This window comes from Neodiprion virginianus, chromosome 1 (assembly GCF_021901495.1).
Source record: "Neodiprion virginianus isolate iyNeoVirg1 chromosome 1, iyNeoVirg1.1, whole genome shotgun sequence".
NCBI classification, from domain to species: domain Eukaryota; kingdom Metazoa; phylum Arthropoda; class Insecta; order Hymenoptera; family Diprionidae; genus Neodiprion; species Neodiprion virginianus.
In genome coordinates this window covers 31,887,166-31,906,777 of record NC_060877.1, presented here as the reverse complement: position 1 = coordinate 31,906,777, position 19,612 = coordinate 31,887,166, and the positions used below count along the sequence as shown (strand labels likewise).

Sequence of the window (19,612 nt, the reverse complement as noted above, 5' to 3'; positions counted from 1 at the left end):
ATCCCAAAACGTCCACCTACCTACCCGGTTACCTATATTCGATCTAAACGATTCTCCATTTTTTCCAACACACATCATTCTTCGTCATTTGCGCCGTGGTCACTGACTTACATTTTTGTTGGTTAGCTGTAGGGAGCAAAATGTTTTTGTATCTTACTGTCTGCCTACTCAGAATACAGTATCGCGGTTGTATCCCGCCAACCCTAATATTGTATGTATTATTTGAGTAAATGTTGACAGACTATCGGTACATTAACATTTTGTAAAATTGATTAAAAACATCCTGTATGCCAATTAGCATTTTTCTAAGCGAGCTAAGCCTGCAGTTGATCAATACTTGTTGGATGTTAAAAGATTGAAAATGATATATAATATAAGATGCAATTTGATTACGTTACGTTATACCAGATTTCGGAATTTTATCGATTTAACGATAATGTGAATAAATGAATACGTTCAAACCTCAGGTGAACCCACCACTTAAACGACATCATCGATAAATTCAAACTTCGATTATTACATCATTTGCGAAACAATTCGATATCGCGAGTGCCGAGTAAGCGATGGTTACCTGTCGCGATGCTCATTCCACTTTTAGCAACGTGTAAAATTTCTAACTTTGAATAAGCTACGGTAAATTAAATTGAGAAAAAAAAATTATTCGACTGAAAGTCAAGCACGTTGCGATCGCGAATGAGCCTATCCATGCAGCTAAGAAATCGAAGATTTGTGTAACAATTGTTACCGCCACGCCACGTGACAAAGGAATCCCAGGAATATACCCATAACCTAACACGTGCAAACTCACCAACGTTGCCGAGAAATAGGAAAGTTACTCGGAAGTCTCTGCTTAAATCTGTAAAAAACAAAACAGAACACTTAAATTTATTTAACAAATTGGCTTTTCAGTTTTCAAATTAATTATTTATTACTGTCGTCTAGTTTCGTATTCATTGCACATTATGCAAGAACCAAAGTTCGGCTTTATATGTACCACCTTGAATTATCAATGAATAATTAAAATAAGTATTGTTACCTCGACTCTGGGATGCTCCACACTTTTACATGTAGTAGTTCTTGTAGCATCTCAGGTTTATTGGTGAAGCAACGCACTTTTTACATAATTTTGATCTTCAATAATCTCTTATAATCCGAAAATCCGCACCGCAATAACACTCGATTCTACACTCACTTGTTGTGCTGTGGCTGTCTGAACCGACGATATAAACTTGCTAACAATGCAACTGCGCATTTACCGAAAATCAGAAAAAAATAATTATATTGACAGTCGACGCACTGCAGAGCCAAAAATAGACAACACTGAAATCTGAAGTTACACAAAACAATGAAATCTCGGGAAACGAAATTCACCTTCAACTTTCGCACGATATTCTTATTTAGTAACTCGGTTTTCCTTCAGGCTACACGGTACTCCTCGTGTATTATTTACAGATGAACATGGTGGAAATACACTGATCGAACAATGTCACACAACCTGAACAACGCGGTTTGAACGTTGAATTAATACTGAGAGCACATGATCTTGCTTCGATTGCTCGGAAACGACTGATGCCGCACAGCGCTCGGAAGAGATTTTAAAGCTGTTCTTCCCCTCTGCTTCCCCTCTCCTGGCCACCACTCGATGGGTAGAGGGACAGAGAGAGCGGGAAAATTATTATCTTCTGTCCTTTAGAGAACTGATTCGAATCCGTTCACGGGACGCTTACACCATTAATTACGCTCTATTTTATATATCTCTATGGTCTCAACGACCGGGTGAAAACACCACGTAAGCTACACGCAGCGCGATTAAACGTTCAGATTATTGCCGTAACATGCGACGTTAGGCAAAGTATGAATTCTCTAACCACTTAGGAATATTTCTGGAACGGGATTTTCTCAACTTTGCAATTTCACTCTGCAACGATATATTTACGGCGTGGTTAGTTGCTTGGTTGATAATACGTGATACTGCTGATACTCCCAAACCCGGCCAAAACCGGCAAACTAGTTACGCAAAATAACCCACAGTATTAGTCTTTTAATGGACGGTGGGAAATGTCAAAAATGAAATTACAGAATCGATCCCTAAGAGAGCCATCTCTAAGGGCTTGAAAATTTCTCCCCACCACTCATTGGATCTGCAATATCAGCGCCATTGGAGTTGTTGATGCCGGATCAAATGTACAGAGATGGGACACCTTTACTCCAGTCTACATACTGCAGCTAATGTCTCATACATTCGGTAAGCTTCGAGAAACTTCGGTGACAATCGGGTTACGTCATGGTATTGTATAGTGACATCTCGTAAGCAATTTTCCCGTAGATCGCGTCCAATGCTGTCCGAGCTGATGGTTGGCTGATTCTGTTTAAACCAGTATCCTAATTGGGAGATATTTCCCGCCAATATTCCGGAGAGGAGTGGATTATTTTCGGGCGCCAAAACGCACACGCTCGTTGCTTGGTGCCGGGTGCTGTGTGTTGTGTATTTTTCCACAAATTTTGTCGAAGAATGCAAGAAAACGCGAACGGTTTGTAGATAAATATTTGACCGTGCACCACAATACTTAACGTGGCATTATTATCAACGAGACACTGAACAACTGGAAAACGTAAGGAATTGGCAACACGTCCAACGTGCCACAGCAACACCCGGGTTGCATATTTCGGAAACGTCGGAAGCATCTTGTAAACTGCGAAAGATGTTGAGCGTAGCAACAGCAGCGGTTCACCGAAATATACGGCCAAAAGCCACTACCACGTCACCAACTTCACCCAATATAAGTATGTATACAAACCTACCTAACCTCAATTTCATTTATGTGGGTCAGCTAACATGTTCTTTCTTTCTGTCAATAATGATTCTTGAATAACGGGATTTGTTGACAAGGATAAGATGATAACGTGATTTTTTTCACCACGGTTGTATTTCTACTCATTTCACTGATTCGCAGAAGTCCTGCTGGTAATCTTACGAGAGCTACGTCATTGCGATACCATTTTACACTTGAAATGAACTTTCCATTAACGTTGACTTTCCATTAAGCACTAATCAATCTTCGTCTTTAGCCCGGAAAAATTTGTTCATTGGTTATTTATTTTGTTCCCATTTTATATCTCTGGATACGTGACTTGTCTGAATCGGTATACTTTCAGGCAATGACAATTTCCTACAGTGATATAACAAATGTGTCCAAAAACTTTAAGTAACAGCTGAGATACTAGTGCAGAATTACATTAAGAATTTAAAAGAATCTTTAATTACTCACTGAACAAATCAGCATATAATTTAATTTAAATTTTCAAATTTTTGTTTAATATGATGGAAATGGTGTCTCCTATAAATACTGATAGCTTATCGCTTTTTTATTTTAAACAGTGGTTGACACCAGTTGTACCTGGAATGCAAGAATAACGCAATCTGCTAAGCGGAGACGTAATCATCAAGGTCCTTGTAGCGCTCGAAAGAAATTAATTCCGAGTCCTACGGAAGATTTATCTTTAAATTTAAATCTCAATAGTAGTGAAATCACTTTGACACCCATAAAGAAGACTATAGATAACACAGGCATTGCTGATCGAAATAATTATCATCAAACACCTAGCGATATCACACATAAAAATGATAGTAACAAAACAAATGATGCCACTTCCATGAGAAAGTGTAATGACGTTTATCTTATCGTAGAAGTACACGATAATACTGCTCCAACAACAAAAAATGGAGCAGTCAAAAGTGACCACACAGAATCAAAAAATTGCTCTTTGATGCCCTTTGTGAATTCAGATGAGATAAGTATTCGACCAATAGTTAAAAAACCGATTCATAGGAAAATTCAAAAAGATGATGGAACTATTTTGAGGTCTGAGTTAACGATAATCAAGCCTAGTTCTGGAGCAACTTCAGAGCCAGTATCTATGAATGTGCTCAACACCGCAGAAATACAGGTGCAAAGCAAGTCTACTAGTCCGAAAACTCCTGTTTCAAAAGCCACAAAGTGTACAAACCCGGCATCTATTAGTACTATTGAAGCAAATAGTAGTTTTGGGAATGCTTTGATTACCACAGAAAGTTTCTATAAAAAGTCAGCTGCCCAAAGACCGACAGCAACAACACCACTTTCACTGTCAAAAAAAAATCCAAATCAGTCCAAATCTAATTCATCCATTGGTATAAAGTCAAAGATAGCAAGAGCGGTTGAAAATTTAAAAAACTCATCGGAAAATTCTATAAATATATTTTCATTAAACACAAATGATCAACCAAAATCAAAAACGAGCAAACACATTGTGAATTCAACTCCAAAGGTTGCAGTCATCATAAATCCTGTTGTGCCGAATCTCCAGGAAATATGTACCGCCCACAATAATTTTGATGCATCTGCTATTCCGGAGGAAATGTTCAATCCCTGGAATGGGGATGATCTTGAAGAAAGTGGATCAACCTCCCTTGGCAGCATTAAACGGCTGGAAATACTGAAAGTACCAGATGACAGGTTGCTTACAGAAACTAATTTACAAGAACCATATCACTTGACTGGATTCCCAAACCCACCTGGAGAAAACAGATGTTGGTTAAATGCAACCTTGCAAGCATTATTTGCCATGCCCCTGCTAGATACATTCCACCACTACAACTTGCAGGATTGTTCAAAATTAACAAAATATTTGATCACTACCAAAGTACATTGGATGAAGGGTACCAGTGGAAGGGAAAAGGCATATCAAACTATAAAGTGAGTGTATCATCGATCTATTGGCAATTCATATCGACTACTTTGACACTAGCACTACATAGCGTTTTTTTAAACTTGACCTTTTACATTAAAAAATGTAAATTTTATTACAGTTTTCAGAGAAGTAATCACAATTGTGTTCCTTTTCCTGAGGCTTCAATGTAATCTTATTACAAATAGTCATAAAACTCGAGTGTGATAATTATAAAGTATTACACCTTTTTTAATTGTGTAACTACAGCAAATTTGAGACAAAAATAATTACTTAACTTACTGCACTGGTTACATCGGTGTGAAATACAACTTGAAAAATCTTGTGTTCCAAAAATATATCGGTGTGCATTCCTCCTTGAAATAGAACAATCTTCATTTCTGTGCATTTGAGCAGATAATGACACTGAACAAAAAACGTTTAGTCACTTTAAACGGAAACTAAGACTTTTATCACATTCTTGGTTTTAGCATTATTCACCAACAATCTAGTCACTGCTCGTTGTGAGTGAAAACTTTCACTATATGCAGCTTCGAAGTCAAAGGCTCTGCAATTAGCAACCATTTATATTATAATTACTGGATAATAATCAATTTCGAGTGACCACTTTTCTCATTTTTTTAAAATGACATGACTGCTATTCTGTACTGCTTTTACTATATTTTTCATAATGTTTTATAGTTCAAGTTTTTTCTGAAGCAGATCACGAACCATTCATTGAAATGAATGTTATTGTTTGGATTCATCTAGATTCTTCCACTTCTGTATTACATTTTATAGTTCACATTCTAAATAGTTATTGAAATATGGAGATGACGTAGAGAGAAACCTGAAGCATAGTGAGAATTCGACCTAAATGAATACAATGAAATTCAAATAATGACGTGATTTTCAGGTTATTAAAGGAAGAACTTGGTGTACTTGATGAAACATACCCCTCAGAGCGTCAACAAGATGTATCTGAATTTCTCATGATTCTGCTAAACCATATTAAATCAGACTTAGGAAAGTTGATTTCAGCTGAAGAAGGTGTAAATGAGATGGAAAATGTACCGAAAAATCAGCAAGATTCCCATAAAGTATTGAAGACACCTCAAACACCTAATAAAAGACAACCGTTAGCAGATATTTCTATACCACAATGTAATGGTATGAAAAGGAGCCACAGTCTTGGAGATCCTAACCAAAGCCCTAAATTAAAAAAACTAGCTTTGAGTCATAATGTTCAAGATTTACGAAGTCCGAAATTACGTAAATTGTCCAACCCATCAGATCCCTCTTACAAAGTGCACACACCACCATTGGCACCAACAAATGATGAGACAATGTTGCATAAAAATCCTGTTGATGAGAACTTCCAGCTCCATTTAATGGAACATTATACTTGTAAAGGATGTCAGAAGCATCGCCAAAAAAAAGTAGACAACCTTATGCTTTTTGTCGACATTCCTTCAGACGATATTATGGCACCAATAGATTTGCAAAGAGCCGTAGAGAATATTTTTGCACCAGAAGAGAGACATTTAACCTGCGGAACATGCAAACACGATGTTCATATAATGCGTACCACATTTAGGCGTCAACCCAACATTTTGACCCTACAGGTGAATAGGTATGGAATGTCCAGTGAAGGAATATTTTCTAAAATAAGCACTGATGTTACAATACCGAAGAATTTGGATCTTGGTGCAACATTCTTGTGAGTATCTAAAAAACAAAAATAGCCCCTTTAAGTTTCGTCTTTTTCAACCCTTAAAATTAGTAATATTATATCTAAACTTGTTACATTTCTATTGATTAATAAGTAGTTTCAAATCTGCTGTTAACAGAAATGATGCACCCAAAAATTCAACTGCGTATGAGCCAATTTGCATAATAGCACATGCCGGTGGCACCATGGACTGCGGACACTACACCAGTTACGTCAGGCATGGAAATCAGTGGTATCATTACAACGATATGGATGTAGCACCCATGACAGAAGAAGAAGCTTTGTCTGCAGCCCAAATGACTGCTTATCTTGTATTTTTTGTAAAATCGGCAGAGCAGGACTCTGATGAGGTATAAGTTTAAGTTTTACAGGTCAGATTTCAACCGGAACAAACACAATATTTCTCATTCAATGAAAGGTCCTTTTCATACTTATACCAGTTCCAAAATTACATTTGGTGATAACTTTCTTAACCAGACAAATTACAAAAAGCAGATTTCATGATAACAGTTATTATCGCTAGCTGTTTGCTAGCTATCCAGATGTTGAATGATTCTCACAATGATACATTGTATTTAATATATTTAATTATTCATTTAAATTTTATTCTCGGGCATTCCATATTTTTTACTGTTAGCATAAAAAAATATGGAAACGTCTCTATTTCGTTATAAAATATTAACGTATCTAATAACTTTACCCACACAGTGTAATTGGAAACTAATAATTAATTTAAAACTGAAATTTACTCAGCATTTCGGAGTGTTATTTTGGGCAACTTTTTAATTATACAATGTACTAATGATGCATATACATAATTAGGATTCAGAAATCTTGACATAAAGAAAATCGCCGATAATATTCTCTGAGAATATAATAGATTTTATCATTTGGAAATCTAAACGTGTAGTCTTTACAGAGCAATTACCTTAGGAATGATTATACTTTAGAGTAATCAAATTCGAACCAAGTGTGCAACACTTCGTATATAATCGTAGAAATGAAGTGATAAGTATTCGCAATAGAACGTAAAATATTTCATATTTTTAAAAGTAATATGGCAGTGAAATACCCATTTTCTTTGCCATTTTATCAACATCCTAAATGGGATCTATAAAAAAATTAAATATCTTCCCCGTCTATATAAATCCAATAGCTCTTTACTAATTTCTATTAGCACTAAGTCCTGTATTTATTACGTGTATTGAACCAACCACTCTCATGTGCACTTCTTAAAAGAGAGAACATTATAATTTAGTTTGCATGTACAACTTGAAGGCATGTGCGAATGTCGAAATTAAACGGTAACCTCGAGGTTGTACTTCAGTTTTTCGATAAAAAAATTCAAATACACCCTTTTATTAGTGTAATGTTATACGTACATATTTCGTAAATTATGTTTAAAATAACTGTGTTTTGAAGTATATATTACCTTGAACTGTATATAACTTTCAAGTTCGCAGTAAGCTCTTAGTGCCTTGTCCAAAGTTTTGTATATATTTTAACTTTTGATATTGGTGAAAATAAAAATAAAACCGTTACCTACCTTGATTGACGTTGTTTCAACTTATTATTACATTACTTAGTAAATATGTTACACACCGTTCTCCAATAGACTTGAAAAACCAATTGCCTTTCCGCAATAACTCTAGTCATGTACACCGCACCTACAATGAATATTAATCAGAGAAATGCTGGATTTGTATACAAAGAAAATAAGCGTAGTAAACCCTTGTAGGAATTGAACAATGTATAATAGTTGTCTGATTAAAATCTCTTACGCAAATCACGGTGACAGCGTGTTATCAGAAAATACTTCAACATAACTAATTTTTAATGATGTGTTGTGACAAATCATGTTTTGCTATAAATGATCCACGATTGTCCCAAATATCATATCTAAAATGGTTTGCGGCTTGACTTTTCTAGAATGTGCTGCCATTTCTTAGAAACTAAAAATATAAATAAATTAATGAGTTGCAATAGCAGTTCTTTCAGACAATATTCACTGCACTTGATTCGATACGCATTGCCACTAAAACCACAGATTTCGCTCTATTCTGTAAGGAAAGTATCAAGTGGAAAGATTTTTACTGCAAACAGTCTTAAAATTTTATTTCTCATTTATTTTCTAATGTTTGCAGCAGTAGCAGCAAGAACACTTAACTCCAAAGCACAGCTAATCATGTATTTCTTCACAACAGAATTTGAAAATTGAAGTAATTGAAATGTTTTAGCGTTTGTACAATTTTTTTACTTTATTTTATGGTAAATTTGGTCATTGCATATCTCTTCAGTGCCAGATTGTAATATAATGCAGAGGCACGAAAGGCACAGGACTTACGTTTCGAGGATTAATACTATTTTTAGAGCATTCACAGCTCATACTACGAATGATTTCAAACTGCAGTAAAATATATATAACGGGTTGCAAGCGACTTAGAAAACGAATTCAACGTATTTGATATTGGATACGTTGTATAGCTAGTTTGCCTGCGACTTACACATTAAATGTTGGTTCAATAGAAACCTGGTGTCTGACTTCCGTCAGAATGGCTTGTATTTATTGACAATCAGTTATAAGAACAAACTAGTTCCGTGTTATATGTACCAAACTATATATTGGAATAAAATTGAATATTACTGTTACTAGTGATGTGTTTCAGTCTTTTTTTGAAGCAGCGGTGTGAAGTGACATGCAATAAAAATTTCATATTAACCAGGTGTATAAATCCAATGTTTGTCCCAGAATACAAACTTGTTCATACAGTAAGTGTCCTCTGCCAAATTTATCATCAGTATTGGAGTGTGTAATAAGTATAGCATTTATCAATATTAATACTCATCAGCATAAGTTTATTTCGACAACTGCACCACAAAAACTTGAATTCCTCTATTAAGAAAGTTTTCTGATTTAATTGATACTTTGCATAAACATTTATTTTTATTTTCAACAGCGATTGGTGTCGACATCGATGATAAACTGTAATCAAATCAATGATGTTTCTCTAGAATAACAAAAGATTGATATCCAAAATCAATATAAATATTCAGTAAAAATATACATCTCACATTTAGCAATACTGAAGCCCTGTCTGTGATGTTTTTTTACAAGCAAGAATTTTGCATTTATACACCTTATTAATGGGTATGTATACATGTTATACGACCAGCTTAATCAGTCAAGAAACCACTTTGTGATTTGTCAATTGACCCAATGGGTGGAGTGAAGTGGTGATCTTTTTAATTTCCTGTTGTGGGAATTTGACGTATAATATCGTATTATGGAAAAGTCCGAAAAATATAACAATATCATTAGAAAGCACGGAAGTCGGTTTCTCAAAAGCGTTCAAGTATCCAAAAACATGGGAAGGCTAAAGTTTATTTTGAAAATTAGATAAAATCAGTAAGCGTGAAATATCTATCCGATCAATAAAAGTTTTCTTTGTGTGCACTAGCTATATGTGTTTAATATTACTTTGAACAACATTTACGGTCAATGTGAAAATCAATAAATTTACTTTAAATATTTCAAACGTATTGTTCTATTAAATGAAAAACTCACTATAGGGTATATAATTGCAGTTACTTGATTGTGCAAGTCAACTGTAATTCAGTATCCATTTGCATAGCAGCCAGTGTTCACATTTTTTCTTTTCAACAAGGAAGCATAGATTTCATATTTCAACTGAAATCAGACACAAATTATTACAATCAGTTCGTTATATTATTAAATCTAATCAACTAAGAACTTGCATTTCAGAAGCCGACATCTTTGATCATGACAGAGAGAACGAATAGTTTACTTTGCAGATATGAAAAATATTTATTCAATAATTAATATATCTCGGTAATAGTCTGTAGGTATATTTTTACAGTTAACGAGGCTTCTAAAGACGATGTTCTTCTACAAGTTATTTACAAATATCAAATATAGTGAACTGCTGACCAAAGTGATGAAATGAGAAATTTTGAACAATATCAACAGTCTCTTTTCTCCAAGCATTGAAATACAACGCAATGTTGTAGTCGAGATCCTACCTTTTACACATAATGCAATATTCAAAATTGGTGTTCAATTTACATGTTTTCACATACGACCTAAGTAATTTAATAAAACTGTCAAAACTGTTTTAAAAAATAGTATGCAAGTCAACGCTTCATCATTATTGAAATATTTCCAACCGAAAATCTGAAAGAGTTCTGCTCAACTTAAATCATGACCGATAATACTCCAATTATTTTAGTCAGTCAGCCATGTTACATAATTTTTTATGTATTTATGTTTGAATCCATACACGCAAAATTCTTTGAGTGAAAACGATAGGGTAACATTGGCACAAGTGATTTGTTAACATAAATGTTAACAAAGATTGATAAATTACGTGTACGAAATATTGAATAAAAAATTAACAAAAAACGAAAAATGGCTGGACTCATAAAAACGACCAAATACCCAGGGATTCACTGTGTTTGCTGAAATGTGTCACTGTTCCTGCTAGATACCTAAATTAATTCAAAACTACTTCGTACATCAACTATTTCTTGAATCCAATTATGAACTCCAATTTTATCAGGCAATAATTTTACCGTCAGACAGGGTGCCTCGTGAGACCAAAAAGTAAAAGCAGAATACAGGAAAATTAACATTTATTTTTCAACCGTTGGAACGAACTGCCAATTAATTTATAACAACGCCGTTGAGCACAGTATTGAATGGAATTCGTTGACAAATAGCAAGTAATTGGCCCAGCCAATTGATACACCTTTGAATTTAAACCTAAATATTAATACTAGCACTCTAGAATGTTTGATAATTGATAGTACCATAAGGTAGTATAATAGAAATGAAAAAGAAAAGAAGAAAAAAGAGACAAGCTAACCTGGTAAATTTACACTCAGAGAATTTAAACATAAATTTATCAGACATTACCTGGGCTTACTCATTAGCCAAGTGGAAGAAAAGAAAAGACAAGCTCACTAATTAAAAAATTGCGAGTATATTGGCTGTCTTGTTAACTTTGTTGATGCTTTATCACCGAAATATGCAGTTTCTTGGAAAAGACACATCATCTTTTGATACCGTTACATTTCTGGGTCTTCATTCAGTATTCACTGTGATATACACACATGCTGATATCCAACATACAACACTCATGCATTTTTTTAGAGTTCGTTCATTGTACATTCTCACACTCGAAATCTCGGCACATATTTTTTGTTATTTAGCAGGATTTCGCTAAATAGTTTGCTTCCTGGATTATCTTTTTTTTTTCTCAAATCATTCTTGGTATGAACTATACGTCAAACAATACATGACTGATATACGTGGAACAAAACTGGTGCACAGTGTGGACTGAAAATGAGGGTTACGATGAATGTGTAATCATGGATTCAAGTGACACTATCACCTATAACTATAGAATATGGTACTGCTAATTCGTGACAAGGAGGAACTTGAGTGACATAAAAAAAGTTTTATTTTATAGCATTTAACGTAAGTATGTAAACTCAAAACAAGGATTAAGTTAGTTCAATATCAATCTACTGTAAATAAACGTAGGATTGTTGAGTCGAGTCATGTATTGTTCAAAGTAACTTACATAGCTGTGGTTTAGTCATCGCTAATCCACTGTTATTTTAATTAATAATTTATAAGGGGATACTTTCTGCTAAAATTATCATTCAGGACTATAATATACTATATACAAGGTGTATGAAAAAAACTTAATGTTTAAAAAATTTAACGAGGTCTTGATGCTCCTTTACAACTGTTTTTTGTCGTTTTGTTTCTGTCTCTCTTTCACTTTTTCTCGCTCTATCTCTTTCCCACATCAGAGGGTCCAGTACATACATACATACAATATACTGTCTGTAGCTCATCCATCTAGATGCTAAGCTGTAAAATGTTACCCATTAATCAATATACGACTCAAAATTATATTATGTCGCAAATCAATCGAGGGTAAGAATTTTTTCGTTTTAATCACATAAACGGAGGCTGTCTGATAAAGTTCCAAAATAATCAACAACATAAATTTTAGCTACGACATAAACTATATGCATATATCCATCTTTAGAATGAGCTTCAGAAGTCTATTGGAGTTGCATACCATTACTGGCTAGCTCGTTACTCAAACCAAAAACATACAGTAATAATAATTAATAATTAATAATAATAATAATAATAATAATAATAATCAATTATCATAAATTTAAAAGAAATAGTTTCAATCAACCGACTGATCAATTAATAGGGAATAGATAATAAAAATCACTAATCAATTATAACGTAAGGCAATATGTGGAGGATCTGGTCATTGTAGCTGGGTCGTGCCAGCATCTCGTGCCATTCCCGAAACTCTCTGTCCTTTTGACTGACACGATTATCACTATTCTGCACGTTCGTAGATCCATATGTACCATCGCTAGGAGTATCTTGCATTTTACTCGTAGACAAGTCACTCGCGACCCTTTCCATTACGTCCATATTTGACACTTCGTTCTTACCATTTTCTACATTCAAGGTTAGCTTAGGCTGAAAATTGCCGTTGAGACCTTCCACCTGTTGCGTATGAAGGATATCTAAATCTTCAGCTGATATCTCCCGTTTCGGACATGCTATAATTTCGCTGTCATCTTGTTCATCTTCAGGATCACTCCAAACAATCGCGTTTAGATCAAGGGGAGGCAGTTTTGCTAGAATCTCTTCCACCGTTAAGTGCTTTGGTGTTCTCGAAGGACTTTCTCGAGATTTTAGGTTTAGATTAGCATCACCGCCACCTATATCTCGATACCTCGATACTTTGTGATCACTATCATCGGATTTTAACCGTGTTTGTAAAGCACCGTCACCCGCCCCACGTAAGACATCGTTTTGCGACTGTAAATATTTTGTGACATGTTCACTATTACTCCTCAACACATCTTCTGTACTAGGTGGATCTTTTCTACTCTGACTAGATGTCACGATCGAATTTGAATGAGATCCTCTTGCTTGGAGGTCAGCCAATAATTCTTGAGTTGTTTTTAATTTCGGATTTCGTGACATGCTGGCCAACTTTTCTTTAACATGATCTTCGACCAGCTGTTGCTTCTTTACAGACTTACTTCCCTTTTTTCGGCCCCTTTTCTTAGGTCCTATAGGAACTTCTGATTCCACAATAGGTTCCACAGACTTTTCGGGAATTCGCTCTTTTGACAGAGGGCTAGGCACTTGCGAATTTAAGCTACTGTTGAAATTTTCTCCATTTAAACGCTGTCGTTTCATGAACGGTTCAACAGGAGTCCTAGTTGTGTGTGAATTTTCAGAATCCTCTTTTCGGAGACGTTTGTTTGAACTGTGAGTGCGTGGGACAGCGTCTGTCACATGATTTTGTATGGCCGGCCCGATTTTGGGAGATTCGTCTAGGTTTGGTCTGTGATTAGTTGTCACGTTGATCATAGGTTTGTTTGGAGTTATATGTGGTGATCGTGAATGGTCACTATGCACTGATATAACTGGACTCAGCACCTGAAATTATTTCAGATATTTCTCAACAACCGATTCATTCAAACAAACTACATTTTTTCCAGTGACTTTCCACTTTCTTCCATTTTATTATATATTATTTCATATTATATATCGAGAAGGCGAAGCAAATTTAACGATAACATTAAAATAAATTCAGAAACAAACCCGCAATGGTGTTGTATCCTTTACTAAAGGGCTCTGTGGTTTCAGGCCTCTGAGGGCAGGGCTTTGAGGCTTTAAAGATCTCAACGCTGGACTTTGAGGTTTTGCACCATTAAGAGCCACTGGTGCGGTATCAGCCAGTGTGGGCTGCGGTGTGGTATGGGCTGAGGGCAAAACCATATCTCGCCACCGACGTACCAGATCCTTGGCCCTTTTAGCCAAGGCATCGTTGCTCGTCTTACGTCGGAGCTCATTGATATATTTTCCAAGCCTTGTGATCTGGAAATAACAGTGGAGCTGAACATTGAATCACATTTCAAGAATTCAACAGTTGCCGAAATTCAGCAAACGTTTGCAATTATTTGAGATATTGGAGTTATAGATCTAAACTGTTGGAATATTCGATGTGCAAGTGCAATACAAAACTATTATTTGTAATCACACTACAGAAATTTATTGTACGGGCGTGTATCTAGGAAAATCGGTAGATACATTCATCTCCAGGGTTCAAAATGCAATTACACTTCAGCCAGTATTTTTTTACAAACAAAACTCAATCAAGTACCACTGTCACATGTTGTTTTATAATGTAGGAACTGAAGGTCCAGCCATTTAGTATGCCTTCACATAATACTGTATTTGCGAATATTCAGCTGTGCAATTGGCTATATTAAAGTTTCGACGCCTGATGTGGCAAGTAATTTCTTGTTAAGCAACATAAATTGGCATATATCGAAACAAAGTGATATCGTTTGTCCTTTACGTTAGAACCAACAAATTTCACCACCTTGTCTCAAAACATGTCGCCTGGTAGAGAAATACATAACATCTTAGCCCATAATCCAGAAAAAATACATGACTTTAACTTCAAACTTGAGGTATTGCAACAAACACTTTTTCCATAGTAAGTAGACATGAATTGGAAGTCCAAATATTAATCGAATAGCTTTGTCACAAAATATACTAATAAATTAATTATGGATGGGCAAGCGGAATTTTTCCATCCACACACGGCATAGCAAGGTAAGTTTACAAATACAATAAAAAATGAACTGGTTTATCAAAGTAAACGTTATTATTGTTTTGTTTTTACATTCAGAAAAAGTAAATAATGCAATTATAATATGCTAGATAATGTGCGCAGTGAATAAATAAACGTGATAACAGGGTGTCTAGTGATGCCTGATGTGAAAATTCCCATTTAATCCCGATCAATGTTAGTAAATTACTCTACACTCAGATAATCATATCCCTATTATCTGTTGTATCATTAATTTATAATTGCTGAATAATTTAGTTATAAATTCGAAAATGCATAAATCCAATAAGCTATACAAAAATTCCAATTTTTCAATTAGGAAAAAATTATACATGTTTCAATCATATCCAGTCTTATGAACCATTTTTCAGCAGAATGGTATAAAAACACCAGCTTTGACACAAATCCCGATGTCCATGCGAAATTCTCGGATATTTCTCATATTATCAGTAGCACTTTTAAATTCTCGTTTAATTTCCAGCTTTCCAGGATTCCCCCGTCACTCGACACCCTGGTAAACATTCTACATAATGTTTGGTATAAAACAAAATTATAATTACATATGTGGTATTGCCAAATTTAAAATATGGTATATAAATAATTAATGAAATCATGTAAATTAGCATGTACAGATTAGAGGAACAGTGATAATTTTATGACAAAATTTTTAAGGAAATTTTACTGTAAAGTCAAATATTTTAGTTCTGTGTTGCTTTATTGGTTAAAGTTTTTGTGAAGCAAGTCCTGTACATGATGTATTAAATGAACAAAAATGTGTCGAGTTCAAGAAATCATGCATTGCTATGTAATCATTTTTTAAAATGACTTGTTAATAAAACGGTAACTTGTAGAAAACGTGTGTATCAAATTGTTATCATTTACTAAACACCCCTGGAAGTATGATACATATTTTTAAGACATGAACTGTAATCTGGTACAATCAATTGAGCCCCATTGAATTGAGAGTTTAATGCAAATGTTTTATTATTAGTAAATGCTTGTTTCGATTGATAAATACTTATATATTCAGAATTTGCTGTAAAGGATAATTTTTCGTAAGAGGACACTTGATGTAATTTACCTCAAGCACTTCTTTGGTAATCGTCGTTTTTTCCAGGGCCGTGATGACTTCCACAACAGCTCCCATATCGACAACCTGAAAAATTAGTGGGTACAATATTAGTCGGTCGCCCAAACTAATTACTTATGAAAAACTGATAATAAAACAAGAAATACTTGATCAGAGCTATAACTAACTGTAATTACAGAAATTTTTGATATTTCTATATTTTCTGGACCGAGTATTCATTTTTACAGTACAATTTTCAAAATATTTATGCAAGCTATGCATGCAAAAAATTTATCTAAACTAAAACTCCTGAGAGATCTGCAAGATAATTTTTTGTGTTGAAGTAGAAAAATTTAATATGCTCTGTAAATCGTAACACAAACATCTAATGTCAGGCATTGCAAACCTAACAATTCTTTATTGCATCAGTTATGTGTGTATATATATATTTAAAAAGTCTGCCTATTTAAACTCCAGAAAGGCATTAAAAATTAGTTAGGATGAAGCTAGTTTATAATTATTCAGATAATACGTAGGGTATAAGATGTTATGATCTCAACCCTCGAAGGGTAAAACATACTGGCAGAGCCATTAGGTCATTGTGTGTTGCAGTATTCTGATTATAACGGTAAAATGCAGACCGATCTTGATTTAACCTCCATTCTGTGACTTTAGCATGACTCCATAGAGACACTGTGGTTAAAAAATATCAATATTATATTGCAATTTCTCCGACTTTCGTGATAATACTAAAATTCCTTGACTTCTTGGATTTTCAGATTTAACTGAACTCTCTTAACGGAATATTTGAAGTGAAATTAATTTTAAATAAGTAACACAAAAAATTTTCCATAGCAAATTATTCCAAGTTTGTCACAATTGTTGAAAAAATCATGAAAACAATTCATGTCAACGGAAACACATTTGAGTAACATATACAGGGTGTATGCATGTAACGTGAAATAATAATATCTATATAACGTTAATACATGACGATTTTGCATCCAAATAGCTGCATTTCGAAATGTTCCTTTTTCTTTCACAGTTATCTCCTACCATTATGGAAAGAAAGAAGAAGAAATACTAAAAGACAAGGTAGAAGTTACATGTATAGATATCATCTGTAGGCTATCAAGGAAATAACCTCGAAAATACTGCGAATATAACCCTCTGCAGATGAGAAAATCGTGCACAAATACAACGGGGATAGAATGGTACATTTGCACTGAACATCTCTGCACAAAATTGATTTATTCACCAGCTTTTAGTTAGTAGTCGTTGAAAAAATTAATGCTATGGAAGACTAACACTAAGAGTCAAAATATCATACGTGTGTACACTGTCTACTTGATTGCAACATGTGAGTGTATTGGCAGAAGACTGTATCAACTCGGTAATATGGATTAATTTTAATTCTTGATAGCAATCATCTCTGTATTACCAGAAACAGCAATGTAACATTTTGGACAAAAGTAACGAGAGACAGCAGCTGACCGTTCAACACCACGGACTGTACTTACACTGATCATAAATAATCAACGCACATATCGGAGATGATGGATTGAAAGTACAACATGAAACAGGAACTTTTATACAACTTCGATGGTAATTACTTGAAAGACCCATCAATGAGGGTGGGTAGTGGTTGTGAAATTTGTTGCCCTTGAATAACTGTAACTGGCGTTTGGAATATTTTTTGAAAAAAGTATATATAACCCTGTATTGGAATATATGCTAGAGTGATGCTGCAGATTGAGGTTACATCAATCCTTATCCCTTCGTACATGTTACTAGTTCTCTGTGAATCTGAGCAACTCTGTGGTGGTGTGCGAGAGCTCGCACACGCCACAGAGGCCCGATAGCCGTTGGTGAGCGGATGGACCCGCTGTGACGGTAAGTTTTTCCCTTACTTACATTGTATTCCTTGTCAAGGGATTTCAACAATCTTTCCGTGAGCTCGGTGCAGTATCTCTGCATCAGGGGGGCGCGCTTGGGGCCCTCGCAGGGAGCTTAGGTTATCGGAAAATCGGCTCCACGCACGAGTGTCGCGAATTCGAGCGCGGGGGGCCAGCAATGGCGGCGACTGAACTGCTCCGCTCGCATGCCCTCCCTGCCTCCCGAGTGCCTCCTCGCCGTGCATCGTCCCGGCACTTCGGCCCACTAGCTCCTCTACCGGTCGAGCGTCCGACTGTCCCTGCAACACCCCTTCGGCACCGATCGGCCCCAACTTTGCGACTTTCGGCCACCTTCGAACCCCTTCGGATAATTCCGCCTTCCCCCACCGCCGCACGAACCGACACGAAGCTGACGACATCGCGTTCGCGACCCGCCCCACCATCGTCCGACTCGACTCCTGACTGGTTGCGTTTACTTCGCCACTTATCACGAGATCAGATCCATAGACTTGTATCAGATACGTATCCATCTTTCGAGATAATTATTTCGAAATTAATGTCTCCCATACCGATGAAAACTTTATTAATTGTAAATACCGCTACTTAACCTCATTTTCCCTATTAATGCCGCGTCTCACTTTGAATTGAAGTATTTTGATTTTTCAGAAAAGTTTACTTTTCTCCGTATAGATAAACTCTAAAAAAAGAGACTAAGTCCGTCGTAAAACTGCCGTCATTCATTGATTCGTTGTCGTCAAGAATTCATGCATCCCGCGATGGAGACTTGAATAATTGTTTGGAGTAATTTATTCGTCGTTTTATTCGACTTTTATCATCATTTAATTTCGTTTTTTATTCATCCAAATCGAGGTTAAATAACAGATAATTTCAATCTAGATAAATCTGATCGAGGAACAAAGATCCCCACCATACGGGCTATGACGAAGCAGCACTTCTTTGTGCCGTTACGTATACACACGCAGCCATGGAATTATTTAATGAATTTCTCAGGAGAAATGTTAAACACCGTCACTAAGTTCACTTGAACAATTGATTTTCACTTTACACTTTCAGCACGGCGAACTGCAAAATGATATAACTTGTATATTTTAGGTGGAAATTTTTAGGTTGCAGTTTACGAGGATTTTATTTGGGATGGCGTGACGTCACCTTTACGCAACCTTTTAATGGACGATTGTTCTATATACAACCGACGGTTTTGCTGCGATTGCAAATTCCGAAAAACAGGCTAAAGTCAATAATCCGAATGGACATACTTTACAAAATGCGCCGTTTTTTAAAATTTCCTACACAAAACACTTTTAACGTTTATCTTCAACCCGTCAGATTATGCGAATTGGCCTATATTATCGACTTTTTTCCCTCCCAGCTGTATCGACGAGTGTGAGGTTATGACATATAAATCAATACGTTAACGTTACAGCACCACAACGTATTGACCGAAAACCCAAATTACTTAAGTATCCAAACGATA

At 35.5% G+C, this 19,612-nt stretch overlaps 2 protein-coding genes across 2 annotated transcripts; one reads left to right on the top strand and one right to left on the bottom strand.

The window, feature by feature from the left end:
* Positions 1–2,357: 2,357 nt before the first annotated feature.
* LOC124307163 (uncharacterized) lies at positions 2,358–8,048 on the top strand. The gene is made up of 4 exons (XM_046768603.1): positions 2,358–2,784; positions 3,380–4,736; positions 5,624–6,427; positions 6,558–8,048. The coding sequence occupies exons 1-4, from the start codon at positions 2,703–2,705 to the stop codon at positions 6,793–6,795; spliced, it is 2,481 nt and encodes an 826-aa protein (XP_046624559.1). The 5' UTR covers positions 2,358–2,702; the 3' UTR covers positions 6,796–8,048.
* A 1,226-nt stretch (positions 8,049–9,274) lies between these two features.
* LOC124307238 (mediator of RNA polymerase II transcription subunit 26) lies at positions 9,275–19,605 on the bottom strand. Its single transcript, XM_046768755.1, has 4 exons — positions 18,137–19,605; positions 16,235–16,309; positions 14,118–14,393; positions 9,275–13,952 (listed from the first exon to the last, which is right to left on the bottom strand). The coding sequence occupies exons 1-4, from the start codon at positions 18,197–18,199 to the stop codon at positions 12,717–12,719; spliced, it is 1,650 nt and encodes a 549-aa protein (XP_046624711.1). The 5' UTR covers positions 18,200–19,605; the 3' UTR covers positions 9,275–12,716.
* Positions 19,606–19,612: the final 7 nt, after the last annotated feature.